The 18,885-nt window shown below is 39.0% G+C and overlaps 1 protein-coding gene across 1 annotated transcript; it reads right to left on the bottom strand.

Annotated features, from left to right (window-relative positions):
* Nucleotides 1–2,501: 2,501 nt before the first annotated feature.
* Nucleotides 2,502–15,720, bottom strand: LOC148829414 (cytosolic carboxypeptidase 3-like). The gene is made up of 13 exons (XM_088922596.1): nt 15,687–15,720; nt 14,701–14,784; nt 13,491–13,673; nt 12,731–12,835; nt 12,227–12,377; nt 10,618–11,400; nt 8,068–8,227; nt 6,419–6,545; nt 5,179–5,279; nt 4,263–4,378; nt 3,722–3,788; nt 2,723–2,830; nt 2,502–2,510 (listed from the first exon to the last, which is right to left on the bottom strand). Exons 1-13 carry the CDS (start codon nt 15,718–15,720, stop codon nt 2,502–2,504), a joined length of 2,028 nt encoding a protein of 675 aa, XP_088778722.1.
* Between the last annotated feature and the right edge of the window lie 3,165 nt (nt 15,721–18,885).

The raw sequence follows: 18,885 nt of genomic DNA, 5'->3' as shown, positions 1-18,885 counted from the left end.
ACAGAAACAAGAGGCTCTATTTTACACAGATGGTTGAGGGAGTCTATAGTAAGCAATACTGTTGTGTTGTTCAAGTAGATAATATTGTTTCTTTCAGGAGACACCTGGATCCTGATATTGTTAAGCCACTAAAAACCAAATATTGGGTTAGACAGGGCCCAATAACATTTTCTTGCTTGCAGACTTTTTCATATTATTATATCACATTTATCATGAACATAGAGATTGTATAGATATGTATAGATAAAAAAGAGGGTTTGACCCCTGGGTTTGACAGGGATTGCTATTTGTGTGAGAACATTTATATTTAAAAAATGTAAAGCTGTTGCCAGTCACATTTATAAGGATTTTACACCACAGGCGTATAAGGGCGCAAGTCCAAATAATGTAAAACATTTGAGACAAAGTGTTCTGCATGAAGCCTGAAAGAAACAGCAGCTTTGATCTGCTGTGCAATGTAAGCAGGTAATACCTTTGAAGTGATGACACTCCTTTTAGAGTCAAACACGAGGTAAAGGACAGACATCTTCATGCCGGGAAAGAGGGATAGTCATTCCAGTCCATGAAGGGAGGAAGCAATGGAATCCAGTTTAGAATTAACAAGGAAATAATCCATTGAATATATCATCAAATCTATATATTCTTTATATGGTGACAATCTTCTTCATCAGTCGAGAAGGGTATAGACAAATATAAACAAAGCAGATATAAAATTGTATTTAAAAATAAAAGTGCATGACAGTGAAAACATGAACATAAAATCCATAAAATATAGGTTGTTAAAACAAGAAAACCAATCAAGAAACCAGTCTGCTTAACAATCGTATATGCACAGGTATTTACATACACGCTATGACTGGGCTATGAACAGAACAGTCGGTAGCAATTCTGAACACATTCAAAACAGAAATACACAGTACCTTGAGATGCAATACAACCACTATCCACAAGATGGGGTCAACTGACTAATGTGAATCAAACATTACAGGAAGGATCAAAATAATTGTAAAAGAACCTGGTAGAAAACAGTGGCTGTGAAAAATCTTACTGATGAACACGTATAATGAAACTCGGCTAAAAAATACACAGCTGCAAGCACTACCATTTACTAATTGATAAATGAAGGAACTGCTTTCCCTTTCTTGTTTTGTTTTTTTGCTTGAACAAGCCACTGTTAAGATTAATACAGCAAAGAATTTTGAATACAAGAATAATAAAATCAGTATCAGTATTTCACACATTCATGCCTTCTAAGGAATCATATGAAAATCATGCAGTAAGTATGACTCATATGCACTGTGGTATAACCTGACTAATAATCATCATAATATATTAGATTTGTAATGTTCTACATTAAATTCAATGTGACTAAGTGTTATGTACAATAAATAGATTTACAGCTGAGATCATCATGTTTTCTGAGCTCATATCCAAAACTTCATTCAAACCTAGACCTTCATGTCACCACTGCTAAGTCTTCTAAGAGAAGGAAGCAGACAGGAAAGGGTGAGATTTAAGCGATTACCTTTTTGTTTGGGGAGTTGTGTTCAGACACGTTCAGTTGCCCATTTCTCCACTTGCTTAACTCTCTTCTGGGTACAGCTGGCGTCACTATAAGCTATAAGCAAAATCAGTCAAATGTAGCTTTCTAAAAAATCACGTTGCCCACTGAGGCAAGTTTCATTTTTTTGGTTTAGAATGTTGGGTTTGCTAATCAATGTGTTTCCATCAGTTTCACAGATATATTTTCCCCCCACATAATCCCTGCTATAGACTGTGTACTATCACTGAACCCAAAGGTGCAACGTTAAGTTACACTGATCTCTACCATTCTTCTAGAAAAAAAACTTTATAAGACAGAGGTTACAAGAGGTTACACTCACAGGTTTGAATCCAGACTCGTTTTTCTCAAGAACCTCTCTGATATTCTCCATCTAAAAGAATAAGAGATGTTTTCATGTTGGAGTTTGAACTAGCAATTGGATACTTTCTTTTACTGTATGTTGATGGTGGTGGTTAGCACTGCTGCTTCACAGCTCTTGTCTCAAGAATCAGATCAAGGCCTGATTTTTGTCAGGCGTTCCTTCTAGGCTAGGGTTCCGTTTGGGTGCTTTGGGTTCCTGTGACATCCTGGAACATGCAGGTAAAGTTACTTGGCATCTGACATTGTCCCCCAGGTATGTATCCCTGACTGGCTTCCCATTAATGGTGTATCTTGCCTTGCTCCCACTGTCTGCTTGCTCTAGTTCACTGTGTCCATATATTGCAATATGCGGCTATTGAAAACGGATGGAATTTAGTTGTCACCTATAAAAATAAAAAAAACTTGTTTGAATGGTCCCATGACACACAAAGCTGGCCATAGTGGATACTGGCACCAAAGCCACTTCACTTATGATTGGTTAGTAACTACCATCTTCCCCAAGTTGATAAACCCCACAGGAACCATGTAGAGTAGTAGATCAAACCTAACCTGCATGTCTTTGAGAAGCAGGAAGAGTTTAGAGCACCTGGGAAGAACCGATGAAAACACAGGAACACCATGCAGACTCCAGACAGACAGAACACAAATACCTTCAAATGTCTACCATCAGACAAGTATCTAAAAGCATCTGGCCACAAGATACCACATGAAAGCATGTGCCAATATGGATGTCAATGTCTGTACTGTATCTGTCTGAAATAGAGAGGATGTAAAGAGCAGGTGATATGGTTCTCTCACCTCTTTAGGTTCTCTTGCAGCTCTTTTTAAGTTTTCATCTTTGAATCTGAAAAGGCTAGATTTATTCCTCTCTTTCTTTGACTTCAAGTACTTTTTACATGGCTTAAGCTGTAAGGAAACAGAAAAGGGTGCTCACAAGTGAACAAAAATGCCTGAAAAAATACACAGAAATTCTAATCTAAAAAAATAGAGATTTTGTTATATATTATTAACACAGGTTAACACTGTTAATATACACAAAACCATAATCTTAGATATACAATATATCCTTCTGTATAACTTCTGCTTTACTTTTTATTATCTCCAGTGTTGAGATTTTCTTTCAAGTGTTTAATCAAACTCCTCAGTGGAACAGATCATTTCTCCCTCCTGTAAAAACTTAAAAGGGGCTTCAACTGATGTTTTGTAACATGAAATACTGCACTATGTTATTATCAACATCCTTCTAGATATGGTGGCAACACATCTGCACCTGAGTAAACAGGGGAGAAATGTAGAAGGCAGATTTGCCAGCCAAGCCTTGCTGAAATGCAGCTTATTGGACAGGGAACTCAAGGATATACCTGCATCCTTTCATCATGTTTTGTATTCCGGCAGCCACAAAGACATCATAAGACTTTTTGGAACTATGACAACACAATTGGGACTGTACAGTGTGTGCATAAAGGCATCAGGGACTGTCGTGACAGAATTGTTACATCTGTTGCTGTGCAGTCAGCAAGTGCTTCCGTGCCACTGCTCTGTACATGCCCTGTGTGTGAAGCCCAGGGTTCTAGCATATGTCTGCCAGCAGTGTGGAGAGACTGAGCTGACCACTGAGAGTGCAGTTCAGGGAGTGCTAAAGTGTTAATGCGGCCTCATTGTGCTGAAAAGCAAGAGAGCGTTTCCATGCAAAGTAGAAGCCACAATAGCACTTTTAAGTTCTACTGTACAAGCAAGCATCCTATCAAGTTCATGTTACAGAAATCTCACTGAAGTGCAAGGCAGGAGGTCTCCTACCTTGCTGGCAAAGTCATGGAGGTTAGCAGGTGGTTCATCAGAATCTGAACTGTTTGAGCCACTAATACTGAATGAATACAAGAAAAAATGGAATTACTCCTTCTCATCTCAGAAACTGCAGTACAGGTACAGCTTTATGAAAAGTTTTATTTTGTCATCTTCATATTTATACACATTCTGATTAGGAAGGCTTTAAATCCAGTACATTATGCCACTTCAATATAAAATAAAATTAGGAACACACATGATCAAGCAAAGTGGAAGTCAGTACTATATGCTAAATGCTTTGTGGCTAAACATAACTAAAACTAAACAGATTAAAAACATCTTTAAATTTAAAAAATGTCAACAATCTTAATAATCAACTACAAAGGATTTCTTAATGTGAATTAATGTGAAATCAATTTTCACACTGCATGTTTTGAAAGAATTCAGAAGAATATATATATATTATATTTTGTATTATACATTTGTAAGACATAATAAAACTGTCACTTACATGGTTGTTTTGTGATTAATATATCTAACACATCAGGCTTACCTGCCTTCATGGTCACTGAGAGAGATCTTTGACTCTCCATGCCTGTTCAGCATGTCAACAAGCAGTGAGGCTTCAACTTTCATCATGTCCTGTAGCTCTCTGAGGCAAAGCATGTACTGCAGAAGGAGAGAAGGCTCTTAGTGTTTTAGAACTACAGTCCATTAATCTCTAGGAAATTCAACATGTCTCTACTTAGATATGTGTATCTCTGTATACCAGTACATCTGAGAATACATAGTTGGTCTAATTAAATAGTAATTTTATCTACATTTTCCTTAAGCTCCAGACTTGCTTTATATCTTTGTGTGTTCTGTTTCTTACGCTGTTCATTGACATGTTAATTAAATACAGTGGGTTTCACATTTACTGGTGTTAAACATGTTAATGACAGATGGACAGTGTTTCACATTTGAGTAATGAGTGAATATCTTATTATCTGTAAATTAGAACAATCACTAAAGTACAATTGAACAAAATACTGCTCCAAAAACAGCAGAATAGACAAAAATGATTAGCCAAACACATCACAGATAGTAGTATTACTGAAATTGTTGTTTATATTAAAATTATTCACAGAGTATGACAAGAGTTCTATGCACCAAACATAAGAAAAAGACAGACATTGACATTCTAAGATTTAAGAATTTGATTAAATTATTCTCATCTGCAGCAAATGTCTCCATATTAACATTTTTTTTGTCTGTCCATGTACTGTATATACCAATACTTTTATCTCTCCAGGTATAACTCTGCAACATAAAAACATTAAGCATTTCCATCAATATATCCCATATGTAAACAGTGTAAATCCAATGGGTTATTGTTTTTAAAATTTAAATATCATGCTCACATGTGCAAGAAAGAATCCAGAGAGCAAGATCATGTTTACACGAGGTAGCAGACTGTGCCCTCATACCTTGGTCCTGTCAGGATCATAGTAATCCAGCAGTGTGTCACAGAATTGAAACCCAAGTGCCTCCAGGTCAGATATGCTGAAATGGGTTCCCTTCCTGTCACCTGAAATTCACAAACCAAGTTAGCTAACACTTTCTCTCCAGGGAACAGATAAAAATGTAGCACATTTCTGCTAAATAAAGACTACTCCTTGGAATCATATAATTTTCTTTCATTTAGGTATCCCAATAGACACTAAATAATGTCATCACCTATTTCATTCAGTGGTGGTCATTTAGGATTTCCTTTAATCCAGACGTTTCCAAATTGTTTCATGGATCAAATCTTTTAGAAATTTAAGAAGGATTAAACATTTAAATTGCACAATTAACAGCTGTTGTGTCATCTTAAACTCTCTTGTAATCCAAAGTACTATAATTCAGATTATTTAAATTAAATATTTATAAATCAAATAATAGTTGCGATTCACAATCCAATTTCCCGAAATGTCTGAAATCCTAATGGACGGATCATTATAGCTACCAATAGGAATTAGTGGAACACTGTGAACATTTTAAATTATTGATGACCATGGCATCACTCTGTCTTCTCCAATACGCATTTATTAAGCTCTACTATGTAAAAAAAGATAAAAGATTCAATAGAAAATACTGCTGTTTTTTTAATGCATCATGCACAAAAGGGTAACAATAACTGCTTGTAGACCTACTAATGCTGTTTAAGTTGGTTAAGATACATTTTTCATGCAAATCATTCTCAGACCTTAGATTACAAATAAACTAAGGGGGTAAAGCACATGCAGTGCAACTGTTAATGTCACAAGAATAAAAGCAATAAATCAGAAATAAAGCAGACTTTTTACACAATATGACAAATGCATTAAATTTAAATATTTACAGTCTTAGGATTTTTTTAACTCAAATATTACAGTTCTAAAACATCTAAAAATTATAAAACAGCTAAAGGAATATCACTCATTTTCACTAAACTGCCATTATGTTGATTGCAGGTTTACATTTCTACACAAGTTCAAGTACTAATATTAAAACTCAAGGTGAGTTGAACGTCCAGCTATAAATGCTTTATGTACAGTATGTACATTCAGTGTTACCGTATGTACAAGTGGCACCTACCTATCAACCTATGCTTTATAAATACTACAGATACTGGATACAACTTCTATGTTATTTAACAAAGTCAACTTAAGGTTAATTCCATGAAGTCTCCTCTGCATCCCCTACCCATGTCAGAACCACAGAAGGAGGTCTCCAAGGTGAAGCTGTTAGGGACCCCCATTCTCCACAGGGCCACGCGCCCTGTTCCTTCCTTATTGCGCTGCACTTTGAACTTGCAGCTCTGAAAGGAGAACTAAGACACGAGGACCTGCCTCAAGCAAAGGAATTACAATGAAACACTACGCACACGTTTAACAGTATTATTACATTACAATCCAAACATAAATTCAGCACAGCCTATTATTTTACCATTTATTGTAAATAACCAAAAGACAGGAATATACTCTTTCATCCAAGACCTATTCAGCAGCATACAGGGATGACAGTGAAATACAAATTAATATTATTTCTTTCTTCCTGAGCTTCTCCGTAAAGTTTTTTAATTGTAATGTTAAGGGTCCAAACTTGAAAAAGCATCTTTTTTTTTAAATTAAAAATAATATACAGCTTTTTTCAATAGTTTCTGAGAGAACAGAGGAATTCTGACCTTAAAAAGTCAGTGCTGTTTGTGTCAATTGTCCTTGAATATGGTCTGACTACTCCTTTAAGCCTGTTTAAACAGAATCTAATCCTTGAATGTCACTGTGGAACAGCAAATTGTACCGCACAAAATGATCCATTTTCAGTTTGAAATTTTAAATTATATACAGTATATATCTTTGCAAGTAAGATATATTCATCCTTCATTGCCTCCAGAGGCTGTTATTCCAACACATACTGTAGCTAAAGCATAGAGTAAAATAGCTCCTACAACCTACATTCAAAGTACAAGATGATTTTAGACCTAATTGATAAAATGAGTGTCTATCAATTAACAAAACATATAGGTTCTTTCAAAATGAATAATTCTAAGGACTGTGTAATCTTGGTATGCATTTAAAGGAAGTTCATTACATTGTAGTTAAAAAAGTGGAAAGAATTTTGTCACCTGAATGAAATGGAATGTCATTAAAGGGTTGATATTAACATTTAGAATTAATAAATTAACTACATTTAATATCTTCCCGCTTTATTTAGTGTTAATGAACAAAAGAAGAAGGTGAATGACTAGTCCTGAATGTTTTGTTATATTACCGTCCTGCAAGAAAGATACTGAGAATCAGATTTCCTGGTCACATTTACATATGCTTCCGGTACTAAAAATACTAAACTATACTAAAAACATAAAGTCCATACCAGAAGCTCACAGGACCAGAGCTCATCCTGGTTCTGTAGTGTTAAGTGAAATAGAGAGTATACGACTCTCCACCAGATTAGTCACTAGTCTTTCTGGCATTATCACTCAGCAACATTGGTCCTCACTGATACAGGTCGTGGACTGAAGCAAGGGTACAGTATCCTGCTCAAGCATTAAACAGCAGTGTCTGCAGCAGGGACCTGAACCCACAACCTGTCACTCATGAAGCCAAAGGCTTGACCCCTGTGCCACCCAACCTGATAAATTATTCAGACAGTATAAAAATTAAATCAGTGAGAAAGCAAATGACTTTGTAATATATTTCATTCCTTGTCACTACTTCACGGGGAACAGAATCGTTTCTATGCAATCGTCATTGTTGCGTCTTTTAAGATGGGTTAAACAGAATTAGTTTTTTAAATTAGAAAGTGTTTGTCTAATCAGTGCTTTACAGATGTTCTGTTTGAATTACAGGTACCATGTTGGGACAATTCTTGCTCAGCATGAGAGGGAAGAGTCGCTCATGTCGTTGTTTCTCGGGGAAGCGTGTTCTCTCACAGCCATAGATGAAGGCATTGTGTTTGCGGCTGTGCCCGTGTAGATCACAGTACAGCAGCACCTTGCGCTCCTCACAAAGCCTGGAAGAGAATGGGAAGCAGACAAGAACCAGAAAAGAACATCTCAGGATCTTTTAGCTCATGGTGCTCATCTAGATGCCATCTGATTAATCTCAATAAGACTAGTATTAACCAGATCCATATATTTCAGTTTCTTGAAATATCCTTAAAAAATTGCATCCAGACTATTACTGATAAAATTGACTCTCATTTTCCTTTGTGACTGCAGTGGCGAGACAACAGAGATAGCAGAAATGACACTTTCATTTCATAAACAATTTGAAAATTGGTTTTAAATTATAGAATTGTGTATAACTTTATTTGTTTTGTAGTTAAGCGTGCTGGTGCCTACAATTACAGAGCATTTGGCATACCCTTTCTGCTTGTGTATGCAGTACCTGATATACACTAATATCGTACGTAAGGAGCAGGATGAAGAGTACATGTTGTGTTATGTCTGTCTTGATGGAGAAATTGGTTAGTGAATTAAACCTACAGTAGTTTAATTTTTTGCAAAGGGTTTGCTCATGTGACAAAAGTAATGAAACTCATTACATTACACTTGGAATTGCAAGCTTATATAGCCCACTAAAATTGTTTCACATAATAAAACACAATCTTAAGCAACACAGTTTTTTGGCTTTGTTCCTCAATTCAATAATAATTCCAATGTAAAAACCTGTTTATACAAGAAAACCTTTTCAAAGGGAAACTTTTCTTAAAGAGCACTTCACCAGAATGATTTTATAAACAGGTCTCCAAGTTTTAAATGTTAAGTGCCTTGCAAAAGGCAACCTTGTAGTTTTCATATTTTGGTGCTTTAAAGCTTGCCGTTGTGGTATATTTAAGATTTGTCATATACACAACCAGCTCCACACATTAACAGCAAAGAAACAGTCAGTCAGGTACTGTATTTCAAGCATACCTGTAGATTCAATCTTGAAAATCAAGAAACTTTCAAAACAACTAAGGGGTCCATTTCAAAGACCCTTAATATTCCTTTGAGCTTGGTGAGGTCCATTATCAAGAAGTGGATGGTACCCAGACACTACCAAGATCAAGCTATTCCCCCAAACTGAGCAGCTGGTACAGGAAGATACACATGTCACACGAGGGGCATGGCGAATTTGAAAGTGTTTAGTGGCTGAGATGGAAGAAAAAATCCATAGGTCAACAATATCTTAGTCACTCCACAAAGGGGGCTTGTATGAAACAAAACCTTCTCAAATCACAAAATTGGAACTTCATCATGACACCCAACAAAGTGCAGCACACAGCCAACACCAAACCAACTGTCTAGCATGGCGGTGGCTATATTATGTTATACTTCTGCTTTTCATCAGGAAAAGTAATGCAAAATCTTAGAAGAAAATCTGCCTCACCCTAAAACTGAGGCAGAAGTGCACCTTTCAGCAGGACAAGAACCCACATCTGCACTGGAGTAGTTTAGGAATAAGCAAGTGATTGCTGTCTCTCAGCACTAGGTTCATAGGTTCAATTCCTGGGGTGCTATCTGTGTGGGGTTTGTATGTTCTTCCTGTGTTTACAGGGATTTCCTCCAGTTGCTCTGGTTTCTGAGAAAATGTGTTTGTGTCTGTGTGTGCTTCCAGGGTGTTGTTTTGCCTTGCACCCGTTGCTTTACCCAAAGGGTTTCAGCAACCCAGTCATGCTGTTGAAACCAACACTCTGTCTTCTTACAAGAAAGGGACAGGAGTTAGTGGATCAATCATCTGCTAACCACCAATGGGTAGAATGACCTCCTCTTTGTAACCTTTCTTATGGTCTTATGAATTTTAATGAGAATTGATGGAAAGACTTCAAAATTCCTGTCCATAAGTGATCCAGTCCCAAAACAATATGAGAGAGCTTGAGTAAATGTGCCAAGAGAAATAGACAAAATTTGCACCCAGCCAGCCTGCAAAGTTGGCTTACCCAAAATAAACTTGCTGCCAAAAGTGATTCAACCAAATATTGTGATCATTGGTCTGAATACTTATACAGTCAAACTATTTTTTGATTATTTTTTTGCTGGCATTTACTGTAATATACAGTATCATATTTTTAGAGGTCTTCATATCGAGCAGATTAACAAAAAATGTAGCATGTGACTACTTTTGCAGGGCACTGCAAACAAATGACATAGCTTCAGCAACACTGAAATGAAGCTCTCTTGCTATCCATAATTTAAAACTCAAAATGCCTTTTGAGTTCAAACATACACACCCTCGCATGCTGTACAGTTACAGGTGGACACACAGGGATATGTTCAAACTCAGAGAAATTTCTTATCAATGTCCAGTGACACTGATGGTATCTAGTTCAGGGATGAAAATATATTAGTTAAGTTACCGTTTTATAATCCTCTTACTGTCTTGAATACTTCAAAAAGGAAATGGAGTCATTGTATTTACCGCTGTATCATGTTCTTGATAGCCCATACTGTGGGGAAGAAATCTCTCAAGATGGACCTGTAGTTGCGATTCAAGTCCCGGCCTGTCAAGGAGCATCGGTAGTTACCAACAATAACCCCATCAGGGTTTAACATCGGCACCAGTTTAAAGACAAAAGTGTCTCTCAGAAGTGCAGCATCTTCAGAGTTCCCCAGAAGAAAATCAAGGATGCCCTTCATCACCCAGGAACTATTGGTCTCTCCAGGATGAATGCGAGCAGTCACCACTATTGCTGGCTTCCTAACTCCTTCCTGTTCCCTTGTGGATGGATTTGTTACAGTAAGCACTGGGACCAGGTTACCAGCCAGTGAGCGACACAGCATCCTTATCTTACAGAACTGGGAACGCACAGGATCCTGCTCAATCTCGGAGAGATATGTTCGTAGGTTGGAGTAGGTGTAAGGGTAGCAGTGCGCAAAGTAACAAGTATCTCTATCATGGGGGAACGAGAAAGTCCAGCTCAGTGAGTAGCAGGGATGACGTGATTGCTGTCTCCCATTGCGGTAGTAGGACACCTCTTCTCCAATACGGTGCCAGCCCACCCTTTGCTTCTGTGCTTCTTTCTCGGAGTATAGCAGGGGGCGCTGTCCTTTTTTGTACAGACTGGTAGCCTTCAGGAGATTAGTAATTGTGAACCGATAACGGACACCTGCCATTGTATTACTGACTCGGAAGTAGAACCACTGTGTATGCTTCTCAGTATAAAGGTCAGTTCTGAGGGTGAGTTCATAATCACATTCGCCTCTAGAAAAAAAGAAAATGATGTATATGTTAATTACTTACACATATGTTGTGAAAATGTTACAGAAATGCTCAAAGATCTATAACACTAGAGGAAACAGTAAGGAGAAGTAAATGTAAATTTGTACGTTATGGCTTTACATATGACTTTTCTTCTCAATGCAATTACAGTGTACTCACCATTACCGTAACCAGACCCACTCAAGCTTTGATCAGGTCCTTTTTAATTGTGTTTTAAAAGACAGGTAAGACACTTTCCACAACACATTTGCTGGCTAATGTTTAAGAACAGAGGTTGTTCTTAAACATTCTTTTTCCAATAAATTAACATTTCCCAGTTGTTACCTAAATTATTTACTGATATTGTACTAGTTACTGATATTGGCTAATTGGCAAAATGATACCAATATTAATTCAGGTATTATTGATTTAGCATTGATAAGTGGTTTAACATGCTACAATACAGTTCACTGCTGTCAGACATGGATGCTGAGATTGACTTTCAGATTTTATACACTCTGGCAACTTTCTGAAATTATGTTTATAAAGGGGAAAAGATCAATGGATAGCCTGACAAGAGGATTAACCATGAGTACTAAGTCCATGTCAATCACACAGTCTGTAATTAATGGGGAAATACAGTACTGTATATCAAACTTGGTAATCCAATGTAGCAAGGAAAAAATGTGGAATGAACTCTTGGCAAGCCATTTTCACACATGTGTTTATATTGTAGGAATTGTGGAAAGTGGGCCCTAGTGTGCTTTGTAGAGCTGCATGATGTGAAAGCTGGTGCTCAGGTGGTCATTCAAAGTAAGGCCGCACTCACACTTTGACAGCCCTCAGCAGGTTGCCACTCTCAAAGCGAGCCTCAAACACCAAGGTAGTGTCAGCCGGCCCTGAGAGAATCACAGCAGCCACCTTCAAAGGAGTACGGCTACCGCCAGCCCGGGATCGTGAAAAATAAGGCTCCTTGCTTGCTGTGGAAACAGAAACAACTGACCTTAAACTCGAGGATTTCACGGGAGTTTAACAATAAGGGTTTCAAAGTCATTGCAGGTTTCCATCAGAAGTGATGTTTTATTTTGTATCCTATCACATAATAATGGTAATCACACAGTCAGGTCTGTCTTACTCCCCTAGTTTAGCTAACTGAGATCTCCTATGGCCAACATGATACAAGAGGGAGTGGGGGGGTTCTCCTCAGTTAACTAGTACTGGTCATGTGACTAAATGAAACCCGACAGGCATTTTCTCATCTGCTGCCAATCTGACAATTCTGATTTCAGTTGACATAGCCATGCCTGAATCAGTTAAGTAATAAAATAAATACCTTCATCTGCTGTATATACCAGTGTGCCCTCTTCCTCGGCCATTTGCACCACTTCCTTTGGATTTCCTGGTACACATAAGGGTTCAGGGAATGGTGGCGCCCACTCTGAGACAGGTAATGAGGTTATAGAAGTGTTTATACAGCATCAACCACTACTATTGCTACTGCTACTGCTACTGCTACTACTATTCTTTATACTAATATAGCATTTTTCATCCCAAAGGATTCCAAAGTGGTTCGCATACAGGACACCAACCTCATCCACCATTGAGGTGCTGCACCGATTATGCACCTGCAGGCCCATTATACTGCACAGCAATATGGAGCAAAATTAACAAAAAACAAAGTTTTCAGGAAAATGTTGCAACCAAGAAGAGAAAACGTGTTCACCAAGTAAATTACGAAGTAAATTCAGTAAATAAAAGATTGTACAGGCCCAGAGTGGAATTTACAAAGTGGAAAACAGCTACTGTTTCATAAAAGTGCCACAGAATATATAATGATCTAGGCTTAACGTCTCATCTGCAGGGCGGTACCTCCTACAGCACAGTGTCTCAGGTCACCAGACTGGACACTGGTTTGTAAATTCTGGTCCAGGGGAAGAGTGTCATCTGCTGGCTCACAAACCTCACCTGCAGCAAGAACCTTAATTTCCCAGTTGGTCTCCCACCCCAGTACTGACCAGGCCCAGCCTTGCTTTCCTTGCGAGACGCTTTTTCAGGACAAGAAGAGGCTAAAAGATGTTCACACGGCGGCTCACCGATGTGATGTATTTCCTCTGGAATGACCTCACATTCCTGAGGCCAGCGGGAGAGAGAATGAGGTCCTGGCCCGGTCACCCCATAAAGATGGCGCGGCTCTCGGAGCCGAGGTATGACTTTCCCAGACTGAAAGTCAAACACCACCTGCGTTGTTCTAGGCAGGCGTACAGCACTGGAGGAGGCTGGAAGAGAAAAGCTTTATGGCTGTTCAGGTGAGGTGATAACACTGACATGTAGATTAATAAAGTCAGTAAGACAGAGATAAAAGTAGCAATTACCTGAAACAATCACACATATGGAAAACCACAGCCAGTGAACCAACACCATACCAGAACAGCTGCCTTAAATGGTCATGGTCAAATGAATTCTACAATAACACCTGCACACAGTGCTATTTTTCAGTTTTCACTTTTTAGCATCGACCCTGATATGCAACACTGCTGCAATCCAAACTTAAAAAATAACTTAAAAGACATACAAACAACCTATTTGACTGCAAGAAAATAAAAAAAAAACATAAATGAGGAGAAAACTGAAAAAAGTATTTGACTATGAATAATCACACTGTACATATTTATGAAGAGAGAATCGTGGTTTAGACTGGTCTGAAGCTTAAGATCAGTTATCCCATGAAGACAGCATTTTTTACAAAGGCCAAGCAGAGCCTTCCTACATTAAAATTCATCATAAACAATTTATTTGCAAGACATGTACTGAAATCGTAATTTAAAGACCTGTCAACCATTTCTATAAATAGTGCCTTGCTTTCCCAGTAGTTCCTTGTGTTCTACCACAATACCCTTCGTAATTTGAATATAATATTTCACTATGGGTTTACAGATTCTCTTCAGACAAGATAAAGTTTATATTTCTGAATCACTTTTCCTGCCTTTTTTTAAGCTTCTCTCTCTTATATTTGTGTTATACTGAATGACGGACATAACTTTAACTAACTCTATTTTGATGTATTCAAGCAAATGGAAGTCTAGATCTAGGCTTTTTTAAAGCCATTTTTCCTGAAAATGTTTTACCAAAATGCTTTTTTTGGACTTGAATTCATTTTTTAATATAGTATTGGGTGCTTATTTTTATTTTTGATTTGTGATAAATAAAGCTAACATTTCAGCTAACAACTGCAGCAGACAAACAAAATGACAACTTATATTACTTGATAAGCTTTTTTTAATCAAATAAAAGACATTTCCTTACCTTCATTCTTGCGTAATGAAGGCCATTCCTCTACATATTCTTCCTTCTCACTTGTTTGCTCTGTCACAAGATCTTCATCCTCATCTTCGGAGGATGAAGAGTAGAAGGAGAAATGTGTCTTCAATAATTTCGCACCTCCTTTCTTGTTTTCACTGGCCAAATCTACTGCTTGATACAAGAAAAAATGCACTTTTAAAATAAAACATTGATCACCCTGTACAGATAACATGCTTGAAGAGTTTTGGCATAATCTAAATTAACATTAGTCCCTGAAAGATCAATTTTATTTTGTGGTATTTATTTATTCTGGGAAATATCATCAATTAACATTTTTTATTGAACACAATGAACAAAAAAAAACATTTCATGAACAATTAATAGAAAACAAAGGAGGAGTACGAAATTGCTTCAATAACTGAATTAAGGTTACCTAAAATGTAGGTAGGCTTGTGGCACGATGACACAGTGATTAGCATTCAGACTGGCAGTGCTTGGGCCCTGGGCCCAGTTCCTGGCATGCTATATGCATGGAGTTTGGATGGTTTCCTTGTGTTTGTATGGTTTTCCTCGCACAGTCCAGAGACATTGTCACGATCGTCATCCCTCCTCTAGAGGGCGCTCCAATCCTTTTTGTATTTTAGTTTCATTATCACGTTCACCTGCCCCTTGTTCCTCGTATATTAAATAAACCTCGTGCCTCTGAAGCTCAGGGCTCTGCATTGGAAGAAGGATGCCCGGAGGCCCGCCTACCATCAAGTCGCCCTACGGCTGCAGCTTGAGGGCATAGGCCTCCTATCGGCATCCTGACCCAGCTGAGTGCGGGGCTCAGAGCGCCTTGCCTCGCCATCCCGTTTTTATTCCCTGTCTCTGTACCGGATCCCATTCCGGTTTTAACTCTGTTTTGTCCTGTCTCGATTGGATCACCTGGTTTTGGACTTTTGGACTTCGCCCCGGGTTTCCCCCCTGGACTCCTTGGACTTGTTCACCCTGGCTACGCCCCCCCGAGCACCAGATCACCATCGTCACGCCCCCCTGTCTGTCAACCCCCCCCCCGATCCTCGTCGTCTCCTCCCCGTTGTCCTTTTCCACTTTCTTCTGGATTATACCGTCTGCATAGGGTCCAGAACTACGCTTCATGGGAGCCTGGACTGGCTCCTGTTACAAGACTGGAGGTCTGGACCTTGTGCAACTCTACGTGTTGTCGCCAGAGCCCTGTTTTGAGGCTTTGGGTTTTGCTAGGCTTGCCGGACCTTTTAAGATACAGGTAGCTGTGGTAGAACAGGCAGTGTGCAATGATTTTAATATTGAATTATACAAAAATTCAAACCTAAACACAACATTAAAAGGATGATATGCAAAAAGTACAGACATGAAAATGAAGATTATATTAACTACTATTTTCAATATATGCATTCAATAAGTGTATTGTACTGATATGCTGTTCTTATTTAAGCCAAACAACAACAATAGTTCAGGACCTTGAGAAAGGGGTGCGAAACATCAGGAACTGTAACTCTGATTTAATGGTAAGATGTTTTTCTTCATTCTGTGAAACCCCAGATCACATCACCTCAAGATTGAATGTGAAATTGTCACGGACATCCAAAGGGACTAACCGTGGAGAGCAGGAGAGCGGATAAAGACCCATCTGCGTAGCGGCGGAACGGGAAAAGGGCCCGGGCTCGTTAGTGCAAAGAGTTCAGGACTGCCGTATAGAAACCTATGCCCTCAGGTAGCAGATGTGGGGCGACCTGGTGCTATGCGGGTCACAGGACATCCGAACGTCAATGCTGAGTGAGGGCAGAGTGCAAGACCCAGAAATATATAGCCCAAGGGAAAGAGAGGGACCGGAAGGGCAGCAGGCAGGAAACTAGGGACAGGACAGAGTAAGAGCGCCCTCAGGCTGCAGAGGGCATGACAGTACCCCCCCCCCCCCTCATGGGCAGCTCCTGACGCCCATACAAATAAATAAGCTGCACAGCACTGGGGGAAGGAAAAACCTCATTTAACTGCAAGGAAACCTCCGGGAGTCCACGGCTGCGAGCTACCCCCTCCTCCGGGGTATAAACCTTTATTGGGTGGAGGAAGGGGGGGGGGGTCAAGTAGGGCTCCGGAGACTAAAAACAAAAAAGTACTCAAACACAAACACAACAGACAAAAACCTGGGAGACCAGGGAGACAAACCACAAAGAATAGGTAGGAACCAAAGTTCCAAGACACAGGAAGCAGGGGGGGATGAAATAGGAGGGGAAACCAGGAAGAAAAATCAAAACAAAAGGCAAAAAACAAGATTAAAAAACAAAAAAACCCGGGGGAAAAATACTGCAGACTGGGCAATAGGCACGTTCACATTCTAACGCTGATATCGGAGTGGACAACCTGAGGAAAGCCAGACCATAGTCCGCTCACAGACACAGATGCCCGGAGTGATATCCAGCGAAAAGAATGGAGGAACGGCAGAACTCACCAAGCTGACGCTGATATCGGAGTGGACAACCCGAGGAAAGCCAGACCGCAGTCCGCTCACAGACACGGATGCCCGGAGTGATATCGAACAATCAGAATGGGAGAGCCAGCTCAACATTCAATCACTGATATCGGAGTGATCTACCCGAGGAAAGCCAGGTGCAGGACCCGCTTACAGGCACGGAAGATCGGAGTGATATCCAGTGATTAGAATAGAGGAACTGACTAATAATAAAAAAAAATTTAGCCCAGAGCAAAAGAAAAAAACTGCGGCAAGACAAAAAGTGCTGCTCGCGGGGTCAACAGTGGCTCAGCATTCTGTCACGGACGTCCAAAGGGACTAACCGTGGAGAGCAGGAGAGCGGATAAAGACCCATCTGCGTAGTGGCGGAACGGGAAAAAGGCCCGGGCTCGTTAGTGCAAAGAGTTCAGGAGTGCCGTATAGAAACCTATGCCCTCAGGTAGCGGACGTGGGACGACCTGGTGCTAGGCGGATCTCAGGACATCCGAACGTCAATGCTGAGCGAGGGCAGAGTGCAAGACCCGGAAATATATAGCCCAAGGGAAAGAGAGGGACCGGAAGGGCAGCAGGCAGGAAACTAGGGACAGGACAGAGTAAGAGCGCCCTCAGGCTGCAGAGGGCGTGACAGAAATAAAGTGAATTGAAATAAAAACTCATTCACCCCCCTGTAATGTAAGCTCAACGGGTTAGTTTCAGTAGTCAGAATCTTGCATTTTTGTGAATTAAATCTACTTATGTTTTTTATTCTTTGTATAATTTTCTTTCTTTTCATTTTCTCATTGAAGTGAGCAAAGGAAATGAAAAAAGATCCAAAAGTAAGAACAGTAAAAACTGTTTTGTTATAGTTTTGTTATAAAATCAAAGCACAGGCATTCAAAACACATCTTAAATTGTTAGATTATTTTTAAATGCTCCTCTAATGTTCCTAATATGATTTAATTTGAACTAAAGTAACGTTAATATTGTTTGACACTCAACAAGTCCCAAAACAACCACAATACTAAAAAAGTGTTTTCAAGTTACGCATCAATCGTATCTCATATCTCATAGTGCGACTAATTTGCTCTGTGCATATTTTCACAAAAATATTAGGAACAGACTTACCTTTGCAATGCCCACAGTGAGGCAGATGATGTCTCAGAACCAATTCCTGAAATAAAAATCCATAAAGCTTGTTTCTCAAAAGCAGGTGCATGGTTAGAAAATACATATATGGCTATATGGTGCATACTGTATCTCTGACTGAAGAATTGTTACAGATAAGTAAGCTACATATTTTGTCCAAGAGTTCACCCTAATGTCTTTGAGAGGGAAATTCATTTAAATAAAACAGAACAGTTACCAGATTACACACAATTGTGGAGATATCCCTGAGCAGTTTAATACTACAAATGCAGAAGATTTGGCTTCTAGTGATTTTCCTTGACATTTCCCCTAGAGTCCTCATAACCTTATAAAAAGGTCTGTCTTTAGTCATAACAGTAAAAAACTACTTTGCTGCCAATATTACATTCTACCTCTAAAAATAAATGTAGCCCCATTGAACACAGTGGACTAGATTAGTCTCAGCCAATAACCAATGAATATGCAATAGGCAGAATTTAAGGTCCTTAATTCATGTATAAAAAGATTTTACATTTAAATTAAAATGTTGAACCACTCTAAATTATTATTAATCATAATGTATATCATAATCT

This window comes from Atractosteus spatula, chromosome 8 (assembly GCF_055471065.1).
Source record: "Atractosteus spatula isolate fAtrSpa1 chromosome 8, fAtrSpa1.hap1, whole genome shotgun sequence".
Taxonomy (NCBI): Eukaryota; Metazoa; Chordata; class Actinopteri; order Semionotiformes; family Lepisosteidae; genus Atractosteus; species Atractosteus spatula.
The sequence above is the reverse complement of the archived record's forward strand: the minus strand, read 5'-3'. Positions and strand labels throughout refer to the sequence as shown.